General features: G+C 43.7%; 2 protein-coding genes across 16 annotated transcripts in view; both read right to left on the reverse strand.

Moving 5' to 3' along the window:
- Window positions 1-1,944: 1,944 nt before the first annotated feature.
- On the reverse strand, window positions 1,945-6,584 carry Zbtb2l1 (zinc finger and BTB domain containing 2 like 1). The gene is made up of 4 exons (XM_087604990.1): window positions 6,364-6,584; window positions 4,176-4,261; window positions 3,632-3,817; window positions 1,945-3,251 (listed from the first exon to the last, which is right to left on the reverse strand). Exons 1-4 carry the CDS (start codon window positions 6,451-6,453, stop codon window positions 3,215-3,217), a joined length of 399 nt encoding a protein of 132 aa, XP_087461116.1. The 5' UTR covers window positions 6,454-6,584; the 3' UTR covers window positions 1,945-3,214.
- A 19-nt stretch (window positions 6,585-6,603) lies between these two features.
- The window catches only part of Rmnd1 (required for meiotic nuclear division 1 homolog), a 34,546-nt gene continuing 17,753 nt past the window's right edge, over window positions 6,604-23,396 (reverse strand). For 8 of the 15 annotated variants that reach the window (XM_087651012.1, XM_087650962.1, XM_087651018.1 and 5 more), the window contains 7 exons: window positions 20,054-20,154; window positions 18,810-18,916; window positions 17,764-17,828; window positions 16,280-16,356; window positions 13,144-13,264; window positions 7,755-7,871; window positions 6,604-7,271 (listed from right to left, as the gene is read on the reverse strand). In XM_087651012.1, coding sequence (XP_087507138.1) covers window positions 7,239-7,271; window positions 7,755-7,871; window positions 13,144-13,264; window positions 16,280-16,356; window positions 17,764-17,828; window positions 18,810-18,916; window positions 20,054-20,154 — 621 coding nt within the window. In that variant the 3' untranslated portion in view covers window positions 6,604-7,238. Of the gene's footprint in view, window positions 7,272-7,754; window positions 7,872-13,143; window positions 13,265-16,027; window positions 16,357-17,763; window positions 17,829-18,809; window positions 18,917-20,053; window positions 20,155-21,621; window positions 23,056-23,396 lie in introns of those variants that run through there. The other 7 variants (XM_087650967.1, XM_087650978.1, XM_087650985.1 and 4 more) reach the window with 3 other exon arrangements.

The following is a 23,396-nucleotide window of genomic DNA, read 5'->3' on the forward strand; positions in this document are numbered from 1 at the left end:
GGGGAGATGACTCAGTGGGTAAAGTGTTTGCTGTGCGAGCATGAGGGACTTTGTAGATCTGCAATACCCACCTAAAAGTTGAATGCTGCACTGCTGCTGTTTTACTGGCTAGTTGCTCTAGCTTAAATAAAGTGACCATTTCAGGAAACAGGGTGAAGTTCTGGTTAGGGGCTCATCGTGTAAAAGAGCTTGCTGAGCAAGCCTGGATCCCATGTGGGATGGTCTGTATATGCTTGGCCCAAGGAGTGGCACTATTAGGTGGCCTTGTTGGAGTAGTTGTGTCACTGTGGGTGTGGGCTTAAGACCCTCTTCTAGCTGCCTGGAAGTCAGTCTTCTAGCAGCCTTCAGATGAAGATGTAGAACTCTCAGCTCCTCCTGTACCATGCCTGCCTGGACACCACCATGCTCCCTCCTTGATGACAATGGACTGAACCTCTGAACCTGTAAGCCAGCCCCAATTAAATGTCCTTTATAAGGAGTTGCCTTGATCATGATGTCTGTTCACAGTAAACCCTAACTGAGACACCATGTAAAGGTGGAAGGAAATAACTGACCCTACATAGTTGTCCTCTAACCTCCACATGTATGTTGTGATGCACAAGCACCAGGCACAGGAAAACAAGAAGGAAAAGACTGCATTTGCATCTGGTCTGGAATTGTGCTACATCTTATACATTGTTTAATCTCTTCAACCTTCATTTTTACTTCCAACAGGGATAAATTTATCAGGATTGTGTGAAGTAAGTCAGTACAATATAGTGGGTGCTTATCTAACATAATACCTCAATAAATGTTAGTGTTCATTAATGCACATCTGAAGTAGATGCCTTTCTGTATACAATAAAGTTGATTTTTCTTTCCATGTACAGTCTTGTTAATTTCAACTCTGTGTGTGTGTGTGTGTGTGTGTGTGTGTGAGAGAGAGAGAGAGAGAGAGAGAGAGAGAGTGAGAGAGTGACAGTTCAGCTAAATAGGATGAGATACACATCCAAGTTAGAACTATATTTTGTGGGTAGTCTCATGTACCTTAGGCTAGTCTCAAACTTAACCATGCACCCCAGTTTGGTATATAGTAAAACAAAGATGTATTTTTAGTCTGTACGAGTGTTCTCTTACAGGTATTTCTGTATACCCCTTATGGACTTGATGCCCAGAGGCCAGAAGAGGGTGTCATAGCCTCTGGAACTGGAGTTGGAGGTGATTGTGAGCTGCGGTGTGGGTGCTGGGAACTGAGTCTGGTTACCCTCTTCCACTTCCCAGCGTTGGGATTTAAGGCTCGTAGAGCCATTGCCTGGCACATACTCAGTAATTCAAAGTTGGTTTTCTTTTCTTCTTGTGGTGGAGATTGAACCTGGGCCTTGTGGGAGCGTGCTGTATCACTAAGCTACACCCTAGACCACAAGAATTTTAAGAAACGAAATTCTTAGATTAAAAATGTATAGGTTTCTTAGGTATGTGCACCTAAGAACTGTATAAACTACATATGTGGACCACGTGTGCCTGTGCTCTCTGGGCAGAAGGGCATTGGGTTCTGAATTTGGGTTCTCTGCAAGAGCAACAAGTGCTTTTAACTTCTGGGCCTATACATTTTTCTGTAGCCCTATAGATTTTTAAGTTGTATGTATATGAGGGCATTGGCTGCATGTTTGTACATGCACCACATATATGCCTTGTGCTCCAGGTCAGTCTTGAAATGCGCTGGTGCTGGAGTTACGGATGGTTGTGAGTATTTTAGGTACTCTTAGCTGCTGAGCCATCTTTGTCCCCTGAATGCCCTCCCCACCCTGGGGAGGGTCTAGTAGCCCAGGCTGTCCCAAAGTTTACTTTGTAGTCTAGGATACTGTTGAACTCTCCTTCTACCGCCACTTCCCAAGTGCTTGGATCACAGACATGAATCCCAGTGCCCTGTTGAAATGCTAATGTAGTTATTTAACCACACACCTGTTTTTTACTTAATTCAATTTTATTTTAATTTTGAGACAGGGTCTTACTGCATAGCTTTGGCTGTTCCAGAACTCACTGTATAGATTAGCCTGGCCTCAAACTCACAGATCCACCTGCCTCTGCCTCCAGAGGATCAAAGGTGTGTGCCACTAAGCTCTGGCTAAGACTTGAATTTTTAAATGATGAAATTCAGAAGTAACACTGGTATATATTTTCAAACACCTACCCCCACCCCTATCTCCCCAAGTTTGCTGTAGCTCCAGCTGGTCTTGAACTCACTTATGTAGGCAGGAATGACTTGAGCTGCTGCTTCTGCCCCCATCAAAGTGCTGAAATTAATAGGCATTGCCACCAGGGTTGTTTGATGTGGTACTGAGTGAAGGCCGAGCTTGCATGTACTAGGCAAGCACTCTGCACTGGCGTATCCTTAGCCCCACAATCAAGAATGTTTTGGCTTGAGGGTGCAGGTGCGCTCTAGTCTGATTCTCTGGAGTGAGGTGCAGCTCCCTGGTGGTGATCCCAGCTGGTAACTGGCATACTGTTGGTGTTTGGCAGTTGGGAAAGGTAAGTGCATTTCATTTATATTTTCCACCTGTGGTTTTCTTTTGGGGGAGTCTAGGGGAGTGTGAGATCCCCACAGTAAATTGAGATGTATCTACGTCCTCTAATATTTTTGTTTGTGACAACAGCCATTAGTTGGTAGAAGAGTATAGAGGTTTTATGGGGAGGTTTCTGCTCTCTCTAGCCCATATAGCTACTGATTAAAATACAAAAACCTGGTATTTTTATTAACGAGCCATAAGCCTAAATGGGCAGGTTCCTGGGGTATTCTAACCTATAGCCCACCTCTAGGCCTTATGCTCCATTCCAAATGGAGTCTTGCCATGTTTGCCCTGTCTTCCTCTCCCTTTTTTCTTGTAGTGATTCCTGAGACCCCCCCACTCCCATTTTAAGTCCTGCCTTCCTCCTGCCCACTCACAGGCTCTAGCCTTTTATTATCCAGTCAGAGATTATCAGGGAGCATTCTTTATACAGCACATTGGCCAATGCAGTGCCTATGTCTAGATTGCAACCTTAACTTGAACACAGAACTCAGCATCTGGATTCACAGCACACAAGACCAGCTCCAATAGCGCATCATGGTTGTGCCTCTAGCATTGCACCAGGGTTGTGAGTTGATGGGTGGCTAAGAAGAGGGAGTCTGAAGATGGGTGGGTCAGTTCTTGCAGGACTCCATGTTTCTGGACAGAGTTGCTGCTCCTGGGAACTTTTACTCCCAGGAAAACCCAGGATAGTGTTGGGTCACACTGCAGAGAGGGTCACAAAATTAGAGGACTTAATTGCCACTTAATTGTGGTGCTTAGAAGTAAAACTGGGATCAGAACTCTGTCCACATGCCTTTAGGTGAAGATCATCAGTCTGGGCTAGGAATGGTTTAGACTTGAATGGAAGCACATTGCCTTTCACCCTAACTTCAGCTGATACTCATTGACCAGCATCCCCTCAGCCTAACCCTCTTCACTAGCAATATTTAAAGATGGTCACTGTCATAAGCCGATTCTGGTTTGTATGGAAGCAAAGTTAAAAGTTTAAAATCTTTCCTGTTTGTAGTTTTAAGATTGAAACTTAAATCAGATACCTGAATCTGTCTAGTCAACTCTTAGTACCTGTCCCTAAGGTACATTACCTAGTGGCTTCCTCATCTTCGTTGCTGGGAAGCTTTATAAGGCAGGGACACCTGTCGTGTTGCCAGAATTTCTTGGGAGTTGAGAGTAATATATACAGGTTGGTAGCCATGTTGTGGTGGTGCATGCTTTTAATCTCTGCACTTGGAAGGCAGAGGCCAGCCAGGTCTACAGAAGAGAAATCCAGTCTGGAAAAAAAAAGTACCCCAGTGATTTCTATTGTCCAAGAAAGTTCTGAAGGTATGAATGTAGCCGACATGCATAAGATTGACGGGGCCTGTGGGCTATGCAGAGAAGCCCTAAAAGCTTTTTTTTTTTTTTTTTTAAAGCTTCCTCTGTAGAGGTGGTCTGTTAAATGGCATACTGTTTTATATTCAAATGCTTTTGATAATCCCTTAATCATCCACTAAACGTCACCAATTGGATTAAAAGACTCCGTGTCCGTCATTAAAAAGATTCAACAGGGCTGCTTGGTCTCTAGCCATGATCTCCAATATGGTTGTTTTGAGGGTTTAGAGATGAGGCTTGGCTGGCAGGATTACTTACTTAGCAGGTAAGAGGTTCCACGTTCTGATAACCAGCATTGCACACTGTACATGGTACACATTGGTAGACAATGACCTGAAAATAACCTGCAATATACAGCACCACGTTGAGGGAAAGAGGAAAGGAGATCCTGAGAATTTAAAAAGTATATGTGTATTAGGTGTTTCACCTGCATGTATGGATACATTGCATGCCTGCCTGGTTCCTCTAGAGGCCAGTAGTTAGCAGTGTCTCTTGGAGCTGGAATCTCTCTCTCTCTCTCTCTCTCTCTCTCTCTCTCTATATATATATATATATATATATATATATATATATATATATATATATATATATTTATTTATTTCTCTCTCTCTCTCTCTCTCTCACACACACACACACACACAGACACCCACACCCACACCCACACCAGTGCTTTTAACTGTTGAGCCATCTTTCTGGCTCCAGGGTCACAGATTTCTGTCCTTGGATTATACTCATAGTTAACATGATCATAACTTTATGCATATTATACTAACCACGAATCTTACAGCAGCTTTGAGCTTTTTGTTTGTTGAGACAAGGTCCCAGGCAAGTGGCTTTCAGTGTTCAAATATGCTAGTCATACAGATGTATTATTACCTGGCTCGAATTACTGAATTACACATTACTTTTCTTGACCCCAGAGTTCTAGGAAGCACACAATCACTGAGCAATCACGTCAGGGCAGGAGAGATGGCTCTGAGGTTAAGAGAACTCCGAGGTCCTGAGTTCAATTCTCAACAACCACATGGTAGCTTATAACCATCTATAATCAGATCTGGTATTCTCTTCTGGCCTGTAGCTAGTATTATTCATAAATAAATAATACTCTCAAAATCTTTTTTTTTTTTAAAAATAGCCTACTTCAGATGAGAAGATGGGGTCCAGAGAAGTCTCTTGACTTGCCCAAGTAGATGGAAACACTAAAGCAAATATGAGTTTGTCTGGTGTTAATCCTTGAATTCTCGTGGGTGATACAAATGTTGTCTAGTCCCAGAAAGGCTTTATTTTTTGGTTTTATTCTTGAGGTACTAATTCTAAAGTTGCCTGCCTGCTTTTCAATTTTTCAAGACAAGGTTTCTGAGTAGCCTTGGGTGTTCTAGAACTTAATTTACTCTGTGGGCCAGGCTGGCCTCAAATTCAGAGATCCTGCCTGCTTCTACCTCCCCAATGCTTCAACTAAAGGTATGAGCCGCCACCACCCACCAGGCTAAAGTAGTTTTCTTTATGAGCGTATATTAATTAGACATCATAATGGGTTACATACACTGTGACAGTTTTACTAGCTAAATAATTTGTTCTGCTTGTGTGTAACTAAAATTTTTAAATACTTGGTTGGAAAGACTTGATTTTTGCTATCACACCGACTTTTCCATGGCACCTCTAAACTGTATATAATGGGATGTAATGCATTAAGAGATTGTCCATCACGATCCACTGGAACGCATAAGACCACCTGCAGCCTGCATTACTCATTTCTTTTGCTACTGCTTTTGCATTAGGTTTCCTCATACAGCTTTATCCTAATAAATGTTTATGAAAATCTGTTTCTGGTTTTTGTCTTTTTTTTTTTTTTTGCAACTTTTATGTTAACTTTTTTCATCTTTCAGGCACATAGTTTTTCTGCCTTGTTAAAATTGTTAACCATTTTCTGTTTAGATAACAGCACCTGTCACTCACTGGAATTTGAAGTTAACTCAGGTAGATTTAATGGCCTTGTTCAGAAAGGCAGTATTCAGCAATTTGTCCTTTCATGTGGCTTGTCTGAGTTTTGTTTTTTTTTAAGATTTATTTGTTTTACTTAGGAGTACACTGTCTGTCTTCACACAGACCAGGAGAGGGCATCAGATCCCATTACAGATGGTTGTGAGCCACCAAGTAGTTGTGGTTGTTGGGAATTGAACTCTGGACCTCTGGAAAAGCAGCCAGTGCTCTTAACCTCTGAGCCATTTCGCCAGCCCCTTGTCTGAATTTTAAAGGCTGTTTAAACGCAGTGGACCATATATAGGGTAGCTGAGAGACACTACTGTTTTTAAAATCATGGCAGGCTTGTGATAGCTGGTTTATGACTCGTTACCTACTTCTTGGGAAACTTGGGTTATAGGGATTTTAGTGGGGACCCAGCTACTGCATCTTTGCCAAGAGCTGGAAAGAAAGGCCATACACTTACCTTGGCAGTACTAGCAAACAGTGTCAGCAAGATGTCACTGAACGTGTATTTTATGGTATAGTTGACCAAGGCACAAAATGAATGTTCCATTATAGTGTATGCAAAGTAGTACTGGATGTGTACACACACACACACACACACACACACACACACACACACACACACACACACACACAGGGTGGGATCTTGGTGGAGTCAAGGAGTAGGGATCAGAGCCACGCCTAAAAATGAGACCATGCAGAGAATTACGTCTTTTAATTTTATGTGTTGGAGGTATGAGATCCATCAGTCCTCCACACAATACAGTGTGCTTGTAGAGAGACTGACTTCCTCAATGTTACAGGTAGAAAGTGTATTCCTGCCAAAACAACATATATCTCACAAGTGTGTGGTTCTTAAGCCAGGCCCATGACTCCAGAGTCAAGAGTGGTGTCCAGAGTTGGCCTTTTGCTAAGACATTCTGTATGTTCAGATGGTTAACTGACCTTTAAGCTGATGAAACGTTTTCCTTTTGAACTGTTGAGTATGTTGATCCAAACACCATACTCGGGATTTTTATTCAGGTAGCAATATAATTAAGAGCTGAAAGGACCATTTTGAGACAGTCCTGCTGTGTTACTGTTGGCCTCACACTGGGCAGTCTGCCTCTGCTTTCCCAGGATGGCTGGGCTTCCCTATGTAGCCCAGGGCTAGTCTGGAACTTAGGATCTTCCTGCTCTGGCTTCCAGAGCCTGGAGATTCCAGGTGTGTGTCCCATGTGCACTGACAGGTCCTTGATTTAAAGGGTTGATTTAAGAGTCACCAGTAGTGAACGCTGGTTTTTTGGTTGCAGAACTTGACTACTCTCTTCCAGTGGTGCTTTCATGATCACAAGATCAGAAGAAGACTCTCCCCAGCTCGAACATTACCTTAGGAAGTCAAAGTGAGAGTTACTACTTTCACGGTAGAACTGAACTTCATTTCCTTTTTTTTTTTTTTTTTTGGTTCCTTTTTTTGGAGCTGGGGACCGAACCCAGGGCCTTGCGCTTCCTAGGCAAGCGCTCTACCACTGAGCTAAATCCCCAGCCCCAGAACTTCATTTCCTAAGAAAAAAAGAGGCCATTTTCACTTGGCTCACAACTCCCTAGTGATTGTTCATTGTGTCAAGTTGACAAACCTACCAGCACAGCAATGCAGGCGACTGAAGACTGCTGTTAATGTGTCCCTGGAGGAAGCACTGCCTTTCTCATAAGGCAGACACAGGCAGGTGAATGGATACTAGGCTCCACGTGGCAAATTAACAATTAAAGGGAGCCAAGGCTGTCTTGAAAATACAGGACTACGCTTAATGCATTTACAAACCAGTCATCTGAAGCAACTACTTAGGAGTAGCATGCAGGACGGCTGCTGACCTCAATGGTGATGAGGATGACGATCATCCACTCCAGGCGGAGCGCTCGCTTCTCATTGAGGTGATTGCGCATTAGGTCTGTTAGTTCCATGCAGTGTTGCAGTTTTTCATTCATGACCTGCAAGAAAAATCTTAGTGTCGTGCATATCTAGTAAAGAGAATACAGGTAAGAAGGACATGCTAGGTCATCAGATTCTTGCTGCTTAGTCTTCAAAGATGACCAGCTGTTAGCAAAGTGTTTAGTGACTCTAGAAACATTTTTGTAAGGCAATTTTGTTTTATTGTGTATGTTATGAATGTGTGTAGATGATTGTGGGAGCCAGAAAGTGTCAAGACCCCTCAGAGCTTATATTAAGCTTTTGCGAGCTAGCTATATGGGTGCTGGGATCTGTTTTTTTGAGGTTTCTCTGCGTAGCCCTGGAGCTCCCTCTGGACACAAACTCTGCCTGCCTCCTGAGAGCTGGGATTAAAGGCATGCACCACCACTGCCCCGCAGGTGCGGATCTCAACTCTGGTAATCAAGCCATCTCTCCAGCACTCATTTATTTTGGGATGGGGGGTCTCATAACCTAGGGTGGCCTGGAGTCTTCTTGCTCCCACTTCCAGGAATGCTGGTATCCCATGAACCACCACATCAGTGCTGGTGACTGAACTTGAGGCTTCATGCTTGATGGGCAAACAACCAAATTAGTTATGTTCCTTGGTCCCTTTGTATTGCAGGTTCAAAAGAAATACTTTGCATAATCCATGACTCATGGATGTTTTAAAAATAGGGTTCCTAGTATTTTATTAGGCGAACTTGAAAGTTTACTCCAGTTTGAGTTCTGCTATGTGTGTTGAAGTAAGCACAAAGCCTTTTTATGAAGACATGTAGTGCCTGTAAACAAACTCGCCACTAGATGGAACCACTACTAGCTGAACTGGCAAAGGTTCTGGGTTATGACGCTTTGCCTTTGATAAGCTGGTTGGAGTTGGGTGTGGATGGGTGTTTCACCAAATAGAATCTACCTTTAAACTTACTTAGAGGGGTTGGGGATTTAGCTCAGTGGTAGAGCGCTTGCCTAGCAAGCGCAAGGCCCTGGGTTCGGTCCCCAGCTCCGAAAAAAAGAAAAAAAAAAACTTCTTCTTTGGGCTGGAGAGATGGCTCAGCGGTTAAGAGCACCCGACTACTCTTCCAGAGGTCCTGAGTTCAATTCCCAGCAACCACATGGTGGCTCACAACCATCTGATGCCCTCTTCTGGTGTATCTGAAGACAGCTACAGTGTACTTATATATAATAAATGAATAAATCTTTAAAAACAAAACAAAACTTACTTAGAACCTGTGCACTTCTGAAAGCTGTGAAGTCAGGGGCCATTTCTAGTTAGTACAGTTAGGCCAATGTGAGCTGCAGTCCAGGCATGACAACTTAGCATGTCATACTCAAGTGTTTGGCAGAGTGTTTAACTGCTTTACCAGTGAGGGTCAACACACAGAACACACCAGCTGATAAGGCCACTTTGTAGTTTCACTGTGGTCCTTTTGTCTTTATCTACTGACTGTTTGGTCTTGGCCTCTAATGTATTCATCTTTTAAGATCCCCTCTCTTGATAGCCCTCTATTTCAAGTACAACCACAGAACAGAGAATGTGTTCTCTCCCAACTTTATTGCTTTAAGAATAATCTGTGCAGTGTTGCTATCACAACTTTAAAGTCTCCTGGGCCTGGGAAGGGCTCAGCAATGGGAGTGGTACTGCTCCTGCAGAGGGCAACCTAGGCTGTTCCCAGTCAGTACTCCTGTCAGGCAGCTTGCTCACAAGTGCCTACAACTCCATTCCAGGGGTTCTCATGCCCCCTTCTGGACTCTGGGCCTCTGCACAGACATAAACATGAGGAACTTTCCTGTAGGAGAGTATTATGAAATCCCAATACCTGGAGCAAAGGCAGGCCGATTTCAGAGTTCAAAGTCAGCATGATCTACATAGCAAGTTCTAGGGCAGCCAGAACTACATAGACACCCCCCCCCATCTTGAAAAAATTTCTCTTGTTGATTAAACTAAGTTTTCTTTGGTTCAAAGCTGGATTAACCCAAGCATTTGGCATAGGCCAAAGTGGTTTCAAAATCTGGAGAATAAAATGTGTTCCCCTGTTTATTTTACAAATATAGTAGTTATGGGGTTTACACACTAGGGGGGCGGAGTAACTGCTGCTTTAATGGATACCTAAGAATGTCAGTGTGGAGGGCCTGAGATCAGTTGGAGACCCAGGAAGGGAAATGCAGCTAGATGAGTGGCTAAAAGTTACCAAGGAATGGGGGGGAGCAGAGGTCAGGAAAGTGCATGTACAGGTAGCAGTAGAGACAGTCTTGAGCTCATGGCTATATACTAATCCATTAAGTTCATGTGGGAACATGAACAGGCCGATTCTAAGAGAAGAAGCCTACCTCTTGGTGGGAGTCAAACTACATCTCATTGTAGTTACTACAATGAAGCCCATGAAGAGACATCCAAAAGGGAAATTGGAATACTGGCTGCACCTAAAAACTTGTCACCAGAAGCTTTATTTTCAAAGTAGTGGAGACATAATTTACATAACACACACCCATTCTAAGCATCATATTCTGAGAAACCTCTAGTAACCACTTCTACCACCACAGTTCACTCGTCCCTCTGCAGCATGTTATCCCACCTGCCAGCCATTCCTTTTGAGACCAGGTCTCATGGAGCCCAGGCTGGCTTCTGACTCACTGTGTAGCCAGGGTGGTATGAGCATATGTAGGTCAGTGTTTACAAAATTAAGCTGCTAAAATTAACTCCCATTTTCTCAAAACCATTCTGGCAGGCAGATTCTAAGATTCCAGCTAAATGTTCCTGATCTGGTAAACTGACTGTTTTAAACAGAACGCAGCAAAAGGGCTGAGTTGCCTGGGCCTGTAATTAGGCTGTGAGATACTGCCTCATGTGTTGTTCTTTCTAGCACTCTCTTACCATGCACTCAGTAGTAGAAGTCTATGCAGAAGCGTCTCTGGTGAGGAACTGAGACCTTAGTGCAACAGCCTGGAGGGCCTGAGTCCATGTGCAAAGGCAGGGCATGGATCTTCCCAAGCAGGCCGCAGTTGCTTGCAGCCTTGTGAGGAGCCCTGACCCATGAAACTAGGAGAAAGTGCTGCTCTAAGCTGCTAGTTTTAGGGAACCATGTACACCACAGTTAGCTGAGGCCAGTGTTGAAGAGGCCTCATTTACACAGAATTTTGGTCTCCCTCACATCTTCAGCCTGTGTACTCTCCAAACAGGAAAGATGTACTTGTTTCATCTGTCCCAAAACCTGGATTAGCCAATGGAACTACCTTGACTTAGTCTACTAAAACAAAGCCCTCCAGCACCAGCAGCCAGTCTCTCTGAGCCAGCTAAAGGTGGCATGGTTTGGAATGGCTGTCTTTGTCTGACATTTGGCAAGTTTCTCTACTTTCCTGCATTAGAAGACACAAAGGAACAGCAGGATGAGTGAGGACTGTGGGTACCTTTGGTGGGATTATTAATGCACAGGACAAGGGTCTGGGCAAGGTCTTTTTTTTTTTTTTTTTAATTACATCTTTTGCTGGATAGGACATGAGATGACTGAGAAGTGAGGGGAAGTAGTATTAAAAAGAGGGACACAGGACAAAGCTGAACTCGCTGCTCTAGGCAACAAAAGAACTGGACTGTAAAAACTGTTGTTTGATGGGATAAAAGCAACAGCAACAGAACCTTCCAGGCTGTTAAGATGGAGCAGTGGGTGGAGGTGCTTGCTGCTGCGCTGAGAACTCAAGTTCAGTCCCCACCTCAGGATGGAAGGAAAGAATGGAGTCCTAACCGTCGCCCTCACTTACACGTGCACACCCTACAGCAATGCATTCACCCACTTACTCCCATCCCTGATAAACGTAAAATCGGCATTATGCCTGTACAGTTGAAGCAGATACTAACTGGGCAACAGAGAAGGTGGTAGCTAGGGAGATGGTTCAGCTGATAAAGTGCTTCTCATACAACCATGGGGACCTGATTTCAGGTCATTAGCACCTAGATTAAAAAAAAAAAAAAGTCTAGGCCTACAAGAAGGCTCAGCAGGTAATGGCACTACCAACCTGGGTTCAATACCAAGAACCTAAGTGGTAGGAGGAGAATGTTTCCTAATCTGCATGTGTGCTGGCATAAATGCACACACATAAGCAAATGCAACTACAAGAGAACATGGGCATAGAAGCAAATGCCCGTAATTCCAGAGCTGGGGAAGGGGTGGGGATGTGGACACCCTTGATGCTTTTGCTGGCCAGCCAGTCTTAGGAACTAGTGAGCTCCATTCACACTAAGAGAGAGACCCTGTGTGAAGAGTATGGTAGAGTATGGAGAGATGGCTTAGCAGTGAGGAATACTTGCTGTTCTTCCAGAAGACCTGACTTGAGTTAGGTTCCCAGCAACCACACTGGGTAGCTTCTAACAACTGCCAGTAATGCTAACTGCAAGGGATCTAATACCTGGCTTCTACACTCATACACCTATACACAGGCACCTATGCATGTGGCAGTACACCCACACACCCACACACAGAGAGAGAGAGAGAGAGAGCGAGAGAGAGAGAGAGAGAGAGAGAGAGAGAGAGAGAGAGAAAGAGAGAGAGAGAGAGAGATAAATATACTTTTTAAAAGGTGGACAGCCACAGAGTAAGACTGAAGTTACCCTCTAATGCACGTGCACATTTACATGTACATGTACAATGAACAGAAAGAAGCATATACCGCACACATCACATGTAACACACAAACATGTGTAGCTACCTGGGAGGCTGAGGCAGGAGGAGTCCCAAGTTCAAGGCTAGCCTGGCAATATAGTGAGACTTACATTCCCAAAATAAACAAGGACACAAGCATTGAAAACAACAGGGAAATCTCAGGAGTGAACCTTTGACACAGAAAGCCGAGAAGTGGAGCCAAATGTGACTCCTGTTTGTAACCCAAGGACTAGGGTTAGAACAGGAGGATCATGGAGTTTGAGGCTAGCCTGGGCTACAGTGTGATACTTTGTATCTAAAACCCCTCCTGTAAACATGATTTCTACCTTCCTGCAAGTGGTCAAGGCTCAAAGGGTATCTCAGATTGGTCTTGAGTTCAAAAGCAACTGTCCTGCCAATCTCCTGAGAAAAAAGGCTAGAAAGTGACAGCAGAGAGGACATGAGGAACTGGGAATCCAATAGTATTTTTCCAGATGCTGAAAATTCCAGTCATACTAATTGTAGCAAAGAATGTACTTCCCCACAAACCCTGCCCAAGAGGGTTTCTATGTGCAGTCCTGGCTGTCCTGGCACTCAGAGATCAGCCTGCTTCTCCCTCCAGAGAGTTGGCATTATAGGCATGCACTGCCACTGGACCACAGACCTTAACTCTTCGAGTGATGCTGAGGAACTGGCAGGTCTTGTCGTAAAGCTCCTCCAGGTTCGCTCTGTCCCAGTAGAAGTCAGGGGTGATCAAGAAGTCTGAGCTCAGGTTTATTCGATGCCTAAATAAAAAACGGACAGCTGAGCTTCTTATTTATGGTGAATTAAAAACCAGCTACTATATAGCCCATATTTTCACAGTGTAATGTGAGCACACTCTTAAATGTCACTCTTCAAAAAATATTGGAGAAATGTACTCGCACACACCTGAGCACCCCAAAACAAAACCAGGAAGTAAGGTAATACCAGGAAACCTCACCTCTCCTATACCTGCAGCTTTAGGTTCCTCTATATCCTTTCGGTCATTATGCAAACACAAGACAGGCAAAGATACACTGGATCCCTTTCTGCTAGCTTTGTAGGCTAGCCTGGTCTGGAACTCATTATGTAGCTCAGGTTAGGTTGGCACTGGGATCTGCAGTCTCAGTCTCTAGTGTATTAAGAATATTAAGGTATTGTGTGTGCTGCCACCTGGCCCACTCTCTTTATTTTACCTATTCATTTGTATTCGATGTCTGAGCTTACTTTAAAATTACTTAATTTAAAGGAGATTGATGTTGCATAGTGTACTGGCTGGTTTTGTTTGTCAATTTGACACAAGCTAGTCATCAGAAAGGAAGGAGCCTCAGTTGAGAAAATGCCCCGTTGAGATCCAGCTGTAAAGGCATTTTCCCTATTAGTGATTGATAAGGGAAGGCCTAGTCAGTGGTGGGTGGTGCCATCCCTGGGCTGGTGTCCTGAGTTCTGTAAGAAAGCAGGCTAAGCAACCCATGGGAACCAAGCCAGTAACTAACATCCCTCCATGGCCTCTGTATCAGTTCCTGCCTCCAGATTCTTGCCCTGCTTGAGTGCCTGTCCTGACTTCCTCCAGTGATAAACTCTGAACTAGAAGTATAAGCCAAATAAACCTTTTTCTTCCCAACTTCCTTTTTGGTCATGGTGTTTTGTAGAAGCAACAGAAACCCTAACTAAGACACATAGTAAAACAAATACAAGTAGCTGTCATTCTTTTAAAATGTTGGAGAACAAAGCAGAAATACAGTGGTGAGTGTGTTTAGCCCACAAAACAATGCAAAACCCTTTACTCTCCAAGGATAAGGCAGGCCTGAAACACTTGGTATAGCTGTCTGCATATTTCTCATGTATTGATTTGTATGTATGTTTCTATTACGAGAAATAAAAATATTTTGCTATGCAAACGGAATAACTCCATATAATAATTTGAAATTTGATTTTTTTTGTTTTGTTTTTTGGGTTTTTTTGTTTGTTTGTTTGTTTTTTTCTTTTTGTGTTCTGAGACAGGATCTCACTGCCTGACCTGGAACTTACTGCATATACCAGGCTGCCCTTCACTTCCTCCCACCTCCAGAGTAATGGGACTAAAAGACCTGAACCACCATATCTGGTATTTCTTAATTTTTCTAAAACAGGGTCTCAGCCAGGTGTACTGGTGCATGCCTTTAGTCCCAGCACTTGGAAGGGAGGGACTGGAAGACTTTTGAGTTCCAGGACGGCCCTGTCTACAGATTGAGTTCATCTTGGAAGAAAAGGAGGCGGGGGGGGGGGGGTGAGGAGGAGAGAAAGAGAGAGAGATACAGACAGAGAGAGAGACAGAGACAGACAAGGTCTCCTGTAATCAATCTACTTTGGCCCCAGACTTGTTTCCTAGCTTGAGAATTACCTTCTGGTTCTGTCTCCTGCTTCCACGAAGTGCTGGGTGTCAAAGCCAGGGCTGTGCCTGCTAGACAGACAAGCTACCAACTGAGCCACAACTGCAGGCTCAGACCTAACTTTTTACCTAAGATACTCACTCAGCTTTGTTTCTTCTCGAAGATCATTCTATCTTTAAAAAAAAAAAAACGGTTTATGTGTGCATCTTTGTGTAGATGTGTGTGTGTGTGTGTGTGTGTGTGTGTGTGTGTGTGTGTGTGTGTGTGTGTGTGTGTGTGTGTGTGTGCGTAGATGTCCTTAGAGACCAGAAGAAAGTGTCAGATCTAGATTTGGAGGTACAGGTGGGGTTGGGAAACAGACTTAAGTTGTCTGTGAGAGCAACAAGACTCTTAATTGCCTTTTTTTTTTTTTTTGGTCTTTTTTTTTTTCCGGAGCTGGGGACCGAACCCAGGGCCTTGTGCTTGCTAGTCAAGCGCTCTACCACTGAGCTAAATCTCCAACCCCTCTTAATTGCTTTCTAGTCCTATTTTTTTCGTTTTAAAAAAGAATTATTAATGCGTTTGTATATGGTGTGTGTGAGAAAGCATGTAGAGGTTAGAGGACAGCTTTGTGGATTGCCTGTGTTTCCAAGCTTTTACTTGGGTTCCTGAGACCAAACTCTGGTTGCCAAGTTTGCTGGCAAGTGCCTCACCAATGAGCCACCTGCTGGCCTGTTATGCTCTTTGTAAAGATTAAAACAACAGGGTAAGGAAAGTCAGGCTTTGTAGAAACTATTCAATTTGAGAATTAAGTCTATTTAGTCCTAACTTTTGAGTTTATAGATTATGCTTGTATTAGTTAATGGGGCAAACAATCTCTACTACTTCTCACAGAACACAGTCTGTGTGGCTCTATGGTCGGATGCTCTTTATGAATGAATACAAATGAGCATCTCTGCAGTAAGAAAAACACAGATGCTGTAACACAGACCCACTCTCCTGTGGTTGGTCTAAGCTTGTGGGAAAACAGTTCTCAGGAAAACATGTCCAAGGAGCTTTGGGCACGTCATTCTGGAGAAAACTAGATGACACTGCCCAGAGAAACCTCCGCAACCAGGATGCATCCCTCCATAAAGACAGGAGCTTGCCACAGTTAAGTGACAAGCTCTTCCTCACCTGTACAGTGTCAGAAGAGTAAAACTTCCTGGAACCATTGTCTTGTTTTCCTGGGGGTCTTGTGCTGAGTGACAGTTTTAATGTAGATGAGTTTTGCTCTTTCTTGTAAACCCATCAGATTTCCTGAAGGTCCTAACAGAGCCTGCCTGCTCCTCACGGGGGTGGAGGCTGGGGGGGGGGGCATTTTTCCTGCTTATTATAGTAAATGTTTTGTCTTAAAGAAAATCCATCATTTACAAGAGAACATCTTACCTGAGGGCAAAGAGCTCACCCATTTTCTGCATAACTTCTTTATGAGACAGTTTGACTTTCTTCCCAGCTTTTAAAGCCTGTTTGGGGACAAAAAAACAAAAAAAAACAAAAAACAAAAAAATCCAAAAAAAACCAAAGAAACCCAAAACCATATACACAATGGTCCGAGTATGTGGGATGTGCCTTTGTGGACCCCATGAACCGTAGTCAGGAAGTATTAAAAACCACCTGTTTGCCAGCAGGCATCAATGTTTTCTCTGTTATTCTGTATGCATTACAAAGAACACTGACATTTTAGACAAATTGACCATGCACAGCTTTTGTGCCCTGGGTGGGGAAGACTCCTGGAACAGTCAGTCAGTCCTCCAGGCACCAAGGAGCACTGCACAGACAGCTTTCTAATACTTGGTCTAATGATGTTAGGTCCATGCAGCCAGTTCTCAGAGGTCACTTCATTTCCTATGGGTAATTTAGATGCCTTGCCCAGGTGAAGTCCTAACTTATCTCCAGAGTTCAGAATGCTATTACCCTCAGGACCCTCGCTCCTTCTGCTGCTGCTCAGACTGTGAGTGGCCCCCAGACCATCTGTCTAAGGCTTTATCCACAACTTGTATCACTGGAAAATTGTTAAAACTTTCAGAGGTGGAGCAATGGGAAGGCATTAGGCCACTGGCTCCACAGCTTGGCAACTGGGATCATTGTGCCTCCCTTCTCGCTGTTCCCCAGCCACTATGAAGGGAGCAGCACCTTGTCCCAGCAAGTGCTCCTGGCCACAAGGTGCTGCCTCACCAAGGCTTACTAAACCAATGTACCTGCTTCAGTATAGAACGAACCTACCAAACTGAGCCAAAATAACTTTCCTCCTAAAATGCTGGTTATCCCAGGGTCATGTTTACAGTAAGAGCAAGCTGATATATCCGAGTATTTGCTTGCATGTATGTCCGTGCACCACATGAGTGCCTAGTGCCAGTGAACACCAGAACCGCGAACTGGACTCCCTGGATCAGGAGTTACCGCAGTTGTGAGCTGCCATCTATGTGCAGGGAACCCAGGTCATCTCTCTGCAGGAGCAGCCCATGCTCTCCATCCTATGTCCATCTCTGCAGCCCATTCCTATCTCTTAACTGAAAAGTGCGTTCTCTTTCCCTAGAATAATCACATTATTCTGTTATGGTAAAAACCTGGGACTCTGTGAGTGCTGGGCAATTGTGTCACCACTGGGCTCCATGCTGCAGTGTTGTCCCTTCACTGAATCACACTGAAAACACTTTGCAGTCACAGCAAAGTCATTTCAAGTTTTCAAGTCACAACCAATGTGGAATTCTTGACCCTTACTTCATCGTTTTACGTCTAAGTGTACTATGGTCTCTGTAGCTTTTCTAGGTACTACTTATATTCACTTATGCATATTACTATGTTGAGCAATTATACGATCCCCCCAAGAAACCAATTATTGATAAAAAGCACAGAGCTGATATAATTACCTCTGGGATGGACTGAATAGACTCAATAAATTTGTCCAGTGTTGCTTCCCAAATAGCCAGTTTCACTGGGGAAAAAAGGGGGAAGAGGGAAGTTTTCTTAGCATCATGCTCAGATGCTCAGAGTGCATGGTGCACAGTGCCTCTGTTGCCCGTTACTAAGAGGCAAATGCACAGCTGGGCATGGAGCCTTAATTCTGATGATTTCGAGCCTTGACCCAGGCTATAAAAATGATATTTTTGTCCTCTAGTATGACCCAGACATGAGAAGGCAATGAATATATTTTACTTATTCAATTATTTTATTTATTTACTTACTTACTTTTGTTTTGTTTTGTTTTTTTTGAGACAGTGTTTCTCTGCATAGCCCTGGCTGTCCTTGAACTCACAGAGATCTGCCTGCCTTTGCTGCCTGACTGCTTGGATTAAAGGTGTTGCACTACCTAGCCCAACAATGGAATTTTTAGTCATTTTAATACAAAACAAAACAAAATTTAAAAAAGCCAAAGAATTAAAACTTTAAAGCTAAAGATAAAAGACAGCTTTAAGGAGAAGGAGGGAGCAGACTCCAGACTTCTAAGTCTGTTGGCAGAACACAGTGTATCTCCTAGAATTCCATAGTTTCCCATGTCTCAGAAACCCAGAGGGTTTGAGTCACACCTAGCTTTTACAGGTAGTGCTGTGCTTGAGGCAGGGTTAGACTTTGATGGCCTTTCTATACTCTTCAGGGCTGTGAGCGAATCACAATACCTCAGAGGCTGCACAGAGGAAGCCCTTACAGAGCACCATGGTTTCTAGATCTCAGTATACAGGACTGGCCTATCTCTGAACTAGAGTACTAAGTAGAGTACTCAGCCATGGAGAGGAGAGAACAAAGGCAGTGCCAGGAATATGAAACACACTTTGGAGAATGGTGCTCTGACAGGACAGTAACAAGGAAGGAGCAACCAGCCCATAGTAGAATTCATACATTTTGTCCTGAGAATCTGAAATCATGATCCAATGCCTAACAATATGGCATCTGTGACATCTGCAAAGCAGCAGTTTACCTGAGAGGCAAAGAGCGTTGGAGAAGGCAAACTTCTCTAAAATGGAGTCATCTAAGTCCAGCTCAGAATTCAGCTTGATTTCCCCTCTGTGCAGTTTGGATTGCCCCCTATGAAAAGAAAAAGCATGTTCAAACTCGTAAAAGCAGCTGCTCTTCTGAGAAAAACCTTACCATCTTTCAAGAAGCCACTTTGACAATTTTTTGTTTGTTTGTTTGTTTGTTTGAGACAGGGTTTCTCTGTGCAGTCCTGGCTGTCCTGGAACTTGCTCTGTAGATAGGCTGGTCTAGAACTCACAGAGCTCAGCCTGCCTCTGCCTCCTGAGGGCTGAGATTAAATGTGTGTGTTGTCAGTTTGGCAACAATGTTTTATTACATTTTATAAATATCCTCCTACCCCTTGACCCACATGATTCTATTCCTAGGAATTAACCCACAAAAATAGTCAGATAAAGCTTGTGTACTCTGAACTTTTTTACTGTATTCTGACAGTGTAACACTAGGCTAGCTCAAACTCATGGGAATTTTCCAGCCTCATCTTCTGAATGCTGGGGTTACAGGTCTGAGCTGCTCTACCTAACCAACATGCTGCTGTTGAGCCACTATATGGGTGCTGGGAACTGAACTGGGCCCTCTGCAAGAGCAGCTAATGCTCTTGACCACTGAGTCATCTCTTCAACTCCACAATAAACTTTATTGTCAAATGTTCATCATGAAAACATCATGAAAAAATGACTCGATAGAAAGATATAGTAGACTAGTAACTCCACAGAACCTAATGGCCTAAGCCTGTAGTCAGAGCACTGAGGCTGAGTAGGGTCTCGAACTACAGTGAGAAACTCAACGAGGCTATTGCCTATCCATGCTTCCTCACCTGAGAATGGCAGTCAGGCCCTCACAGTTCTCAAGGTGGTTCTCTTGTATTCCCTCGTTATGTTTCTGTCTCAGTCAGAGTCAACTGGAAAAACATGGACTTCCTTAAAAGGAAATCCTTCCTGGAACAATCTGATAAATTGTTGGATGACATGGTGATTAGGTTGCTCACAAAGAACAGGCTTTCATTTTGGAATAATATTGCTATTTCTTTGCATTAGCTGATACCGTGAGAAGTTAAAAACAAATCCTGCGTTTTGATGTAGGTGCTGGCTATCTACCAGTAGCTTAAAGGATCTCCATATATTCGCAATGATCTCTGTTAGCTTCACAGCTCTCCAACCCTCTTCATGCGTGTGCAGAGAAAGTGCTTACTCTGTTTTTGTGTAGTTCAGCTCTTCGTTCTCCCAGTGAACCAGAGCCACTTCATAGGGCTGGGTTTCGTGTCTCTCTAGAACTTGCATCACGTGCTTCATCTAGGAGAGAAGGACATTCGTTTGCGTCACACCAACTCCCTTGTAAACCATGTGGGTTGATTTGCTCATGATGGCGTCCACTATCTTAGGAGCACGTTTTCTGAGTCTTAGCTTTAAAGAAAAGGCAAGTTCACTATGAGAAGTAAACTAACAGATGGGATGTAGTAAAACTAACTGACGGGACGTACATTTATTTATTTCAACATCTGGAAACAGCAGATGAGCATAAAGAAAATAAAAATTACCATTATCCAGCAATGGAAAGAAAAACCATTCCTAATATTACAGTTTATTTGTTAAGTCTCTTAAAAAAAAAAGTACAGACAAATTATTTGTGAAAACTAAAGAAACAGGGACTGGAGAGATGGCTCCTTGGTTAACCTCATTTGTTGCAGAAGACCTAGGTTCAGTTTGCAGCACCCACATGGTGGCAAACTGTAACCCAGTTCCTGAGGACCTGATGCTGTCTTCCGACTCCCTTAGGCACCCAGCATTGACACGGTGCATATACAAACAGGCAGGCAAACCACTCACATACATAAGCTAAATTTAAGAAAAGCTAAAGCAACATAAAGGGGGAAAATGGTCCTGAGTCCTGATCCTGAGGTAACTGTGATTAAACCTCGTAAATAATCTTTACATATCTGTTCTGCAGGGCTAAGGACAGATCCTACATGTATCCACATGGTTTCTATGAACATCATAAGTGTAATCTGTTTCTTATATGAATGGAATTATACTATGTTGTAGACTGGGTTTACTGCTTATATATGTTAGCTGAGTTATCCCAAATTACAACTCGCATGTCTGCATGTAAGATACTGATGGTCCCTGCCTCAAGCTGGTTCTAATTGTTAAATAGTTGGCAGCAGCCAATAGCTGAGCAGGGAGACAGAGGCAGGACTTTGAGGTTCCTTGGGGGTGGGGGGAGGAGAGGAGAAGAACTCAAGGGAAGGAGAGAATGGTCATTGCCCTGAAAGGAGAAGGTCCCTGCCTGAGAAGTGTAGGGCAGAGACCAAGATGCTGCCAATGTGTAAGAGTTGGGGATTGTGGACCATGAGGGTTACTGGCCTGGGTCCATGGTGGCCAAGATAGAACATAGGTTTTAGTAAGTAATGATTCAGGAATACCTGAGGAGTGTGTCAGCCATTATGTTGATAGAAGACTGTGTGTGTGTGTGTGTGTGTGTGTGCCAAGATAGAACATAGGTTTTAGTAAGTAATGATTCAGGAATACCTGAGGAGTGTGTCAGCCATTATGTTGATAGAAGACTGTGTGTGTGTGTGTGTGTGTGTGCGCCAAGATAGAACATAGGTTTTAGTAAGTAATGATTCAGGAATACCTGAGGAGTGTGTCAGCCATTATGTTGATAGAAGACTGTGTGTGTGTGTGTGTGTGTGTGTGTGTGTGTACGTGTGTCTTTCAGGAAGTTTAGCGGATAGCAATACTACCACTCCAATACTATACGTATGGACATCTTCACTGCTAGTCTCTCTTTTTTTTTTTTTATTAACTTGAGTATTTCTTATATACATTTCGAGTGTTATTCCCTTTCCCGGTTTCCGGGCAAACATCCCCCTAATCCCTCCCCCTCCCCTTCTTTATGGGTGTTCCCCTCTCCATCCTCCCCACATTGCCACCCTCCCCCCAACAATCACGTTCACTGGGGGTTCAGTCTTAGCAGGACCCAGGGCTTCCCCTTCCACTGGTGCTCTTACTAGGCTATTCATTGCTACCTATGAGGTTGGAGCCCAGGGTCAGTCCATGTATAGTCTTTAGGTAGTGGCTTAGTCCCTGGAAGCTCTGGTTGCTTGGCATTGTTGTACATATGGGGTCTTGAGCCCCTTCAAGCTCTTCCAGTTCTTTCTCTGATTCCTTTAACAGGGGTCCTGTTCTCAGTTCAGTGGTTTGCTGCTGGCATTCGCCTCTGTATTTGCTGTATTCTGGCTGTGTCTCTCAGGAGCGATCTACATCCAGCTCCTGTCGGCCTGCACTTCTTTGCTTCATCCATCTTGTCTAATTGGATGGCTGTATATGTATGGGCCACATGTGGGGCAGGCTCTGAATGGGTGTTCCTTCTGTGTCTGTTTTAATCTTTGCCTCTCTATTCCCTGCCACAGGTATTCTTATTCCCCTTTTAAAGAAGGAGTGAAACATTCACATTTTGATCATCCATCTTGAGTTTCATTTGTTTTAGGCATCTAGGGTAATTCAAGCATTTGGGCTAATAGCCACTTATCAATGAGTGCATACCATGTGTGTTTTTCTGTGATTGGGTTACCTCACTCAGGATGATATTTTCCAGTTCCCTCCATTTGCCTACGAATTTCATAAAGTCGTTGTTTTTGATAGCTGAGTAGTATTCCATTGTATAGATGTACCACATTTTCTGTATCCATTCCTCTGTTGAAGGGCATCTGGGTTCTTTCCAGCTTCTGGCTATTATAAATAAGGCTGCGATGCACATAGTGGAGCACGTGTCTTTTTTATATGTTGAGGCATCTTTTGGGTATATGCCCAAGAGAGGTATAGCTGGATCCTCAGGCAGTTCAATGTCCAATTTTCTGAGGAACCTCCAGACTGATTTCCAGAATGGTTGTACCAGTATGCAATCCCACCAGCAATGGAGGAGTGTTCCTCTTTCTCCGTTTCCTCGCCAGCATCTGCTGTCATCTGAGTTTTTGATCTTACTGCTAGTCTCCTTAAAGGAGAATGTGCAATTCATTTATAGACCTTGACTCTTTATCCTCGTGTGATGATTTCCATTCTCTGCCATCTTAGGGCATCAATTCTGCTGCAAATGTCTTCCTGCTGTGAGGTATTTCTGGAAGAACTGCTAAGAGTTAAGGTACAGCCCTATGGCCAAGGCCCACCATCCTAGAAGTGTGACTACTGTTGGTACTGGAAAGAAGGGGGCAAGGGGAAGGGAAGGGAAGACAGAGGGGTGGGGAGACAGACATGCATGCTTAGAATCCTGGTAAGTATTCCAAATTACTCTCTAAAATAGCTTTTCCTTTTAGAATGTTAAATGTTGATGAGTGCTTATAAGGCAGGGCCTGTTATCAGCCTTATGTCTCTGCAGTGCCAGCCAGCCACTTGTCACATCCACTTTGTTATGCCCACCTGTCCTCCCCTGAGGTGTATCTCCTTCCTCTTAGTGAATCTGAGAACACAGAGAAGGATCGCTCTGAGATTATTCCCAGCTCCCTCTAGGATCAGGATTTCAGGGGGCCGAGAAGGGG

The sequence above is a fragment of the Rattus norvegicus genome, chromosome 1, assembly GCF_021556685.1.
Source record: "Rattus norvegicus strain SHRSP/BbbUtx chromosome 1, alternate assembly SHRSP_T2T, whole genome shotgun sequence".
In the NCBI taxonomy this organism is placed as follows: Eukaryota; Metazoa; Chordata; class Mammalia; order Rodentia; family Muridae; genus Rattus; species Rattus norvegicus.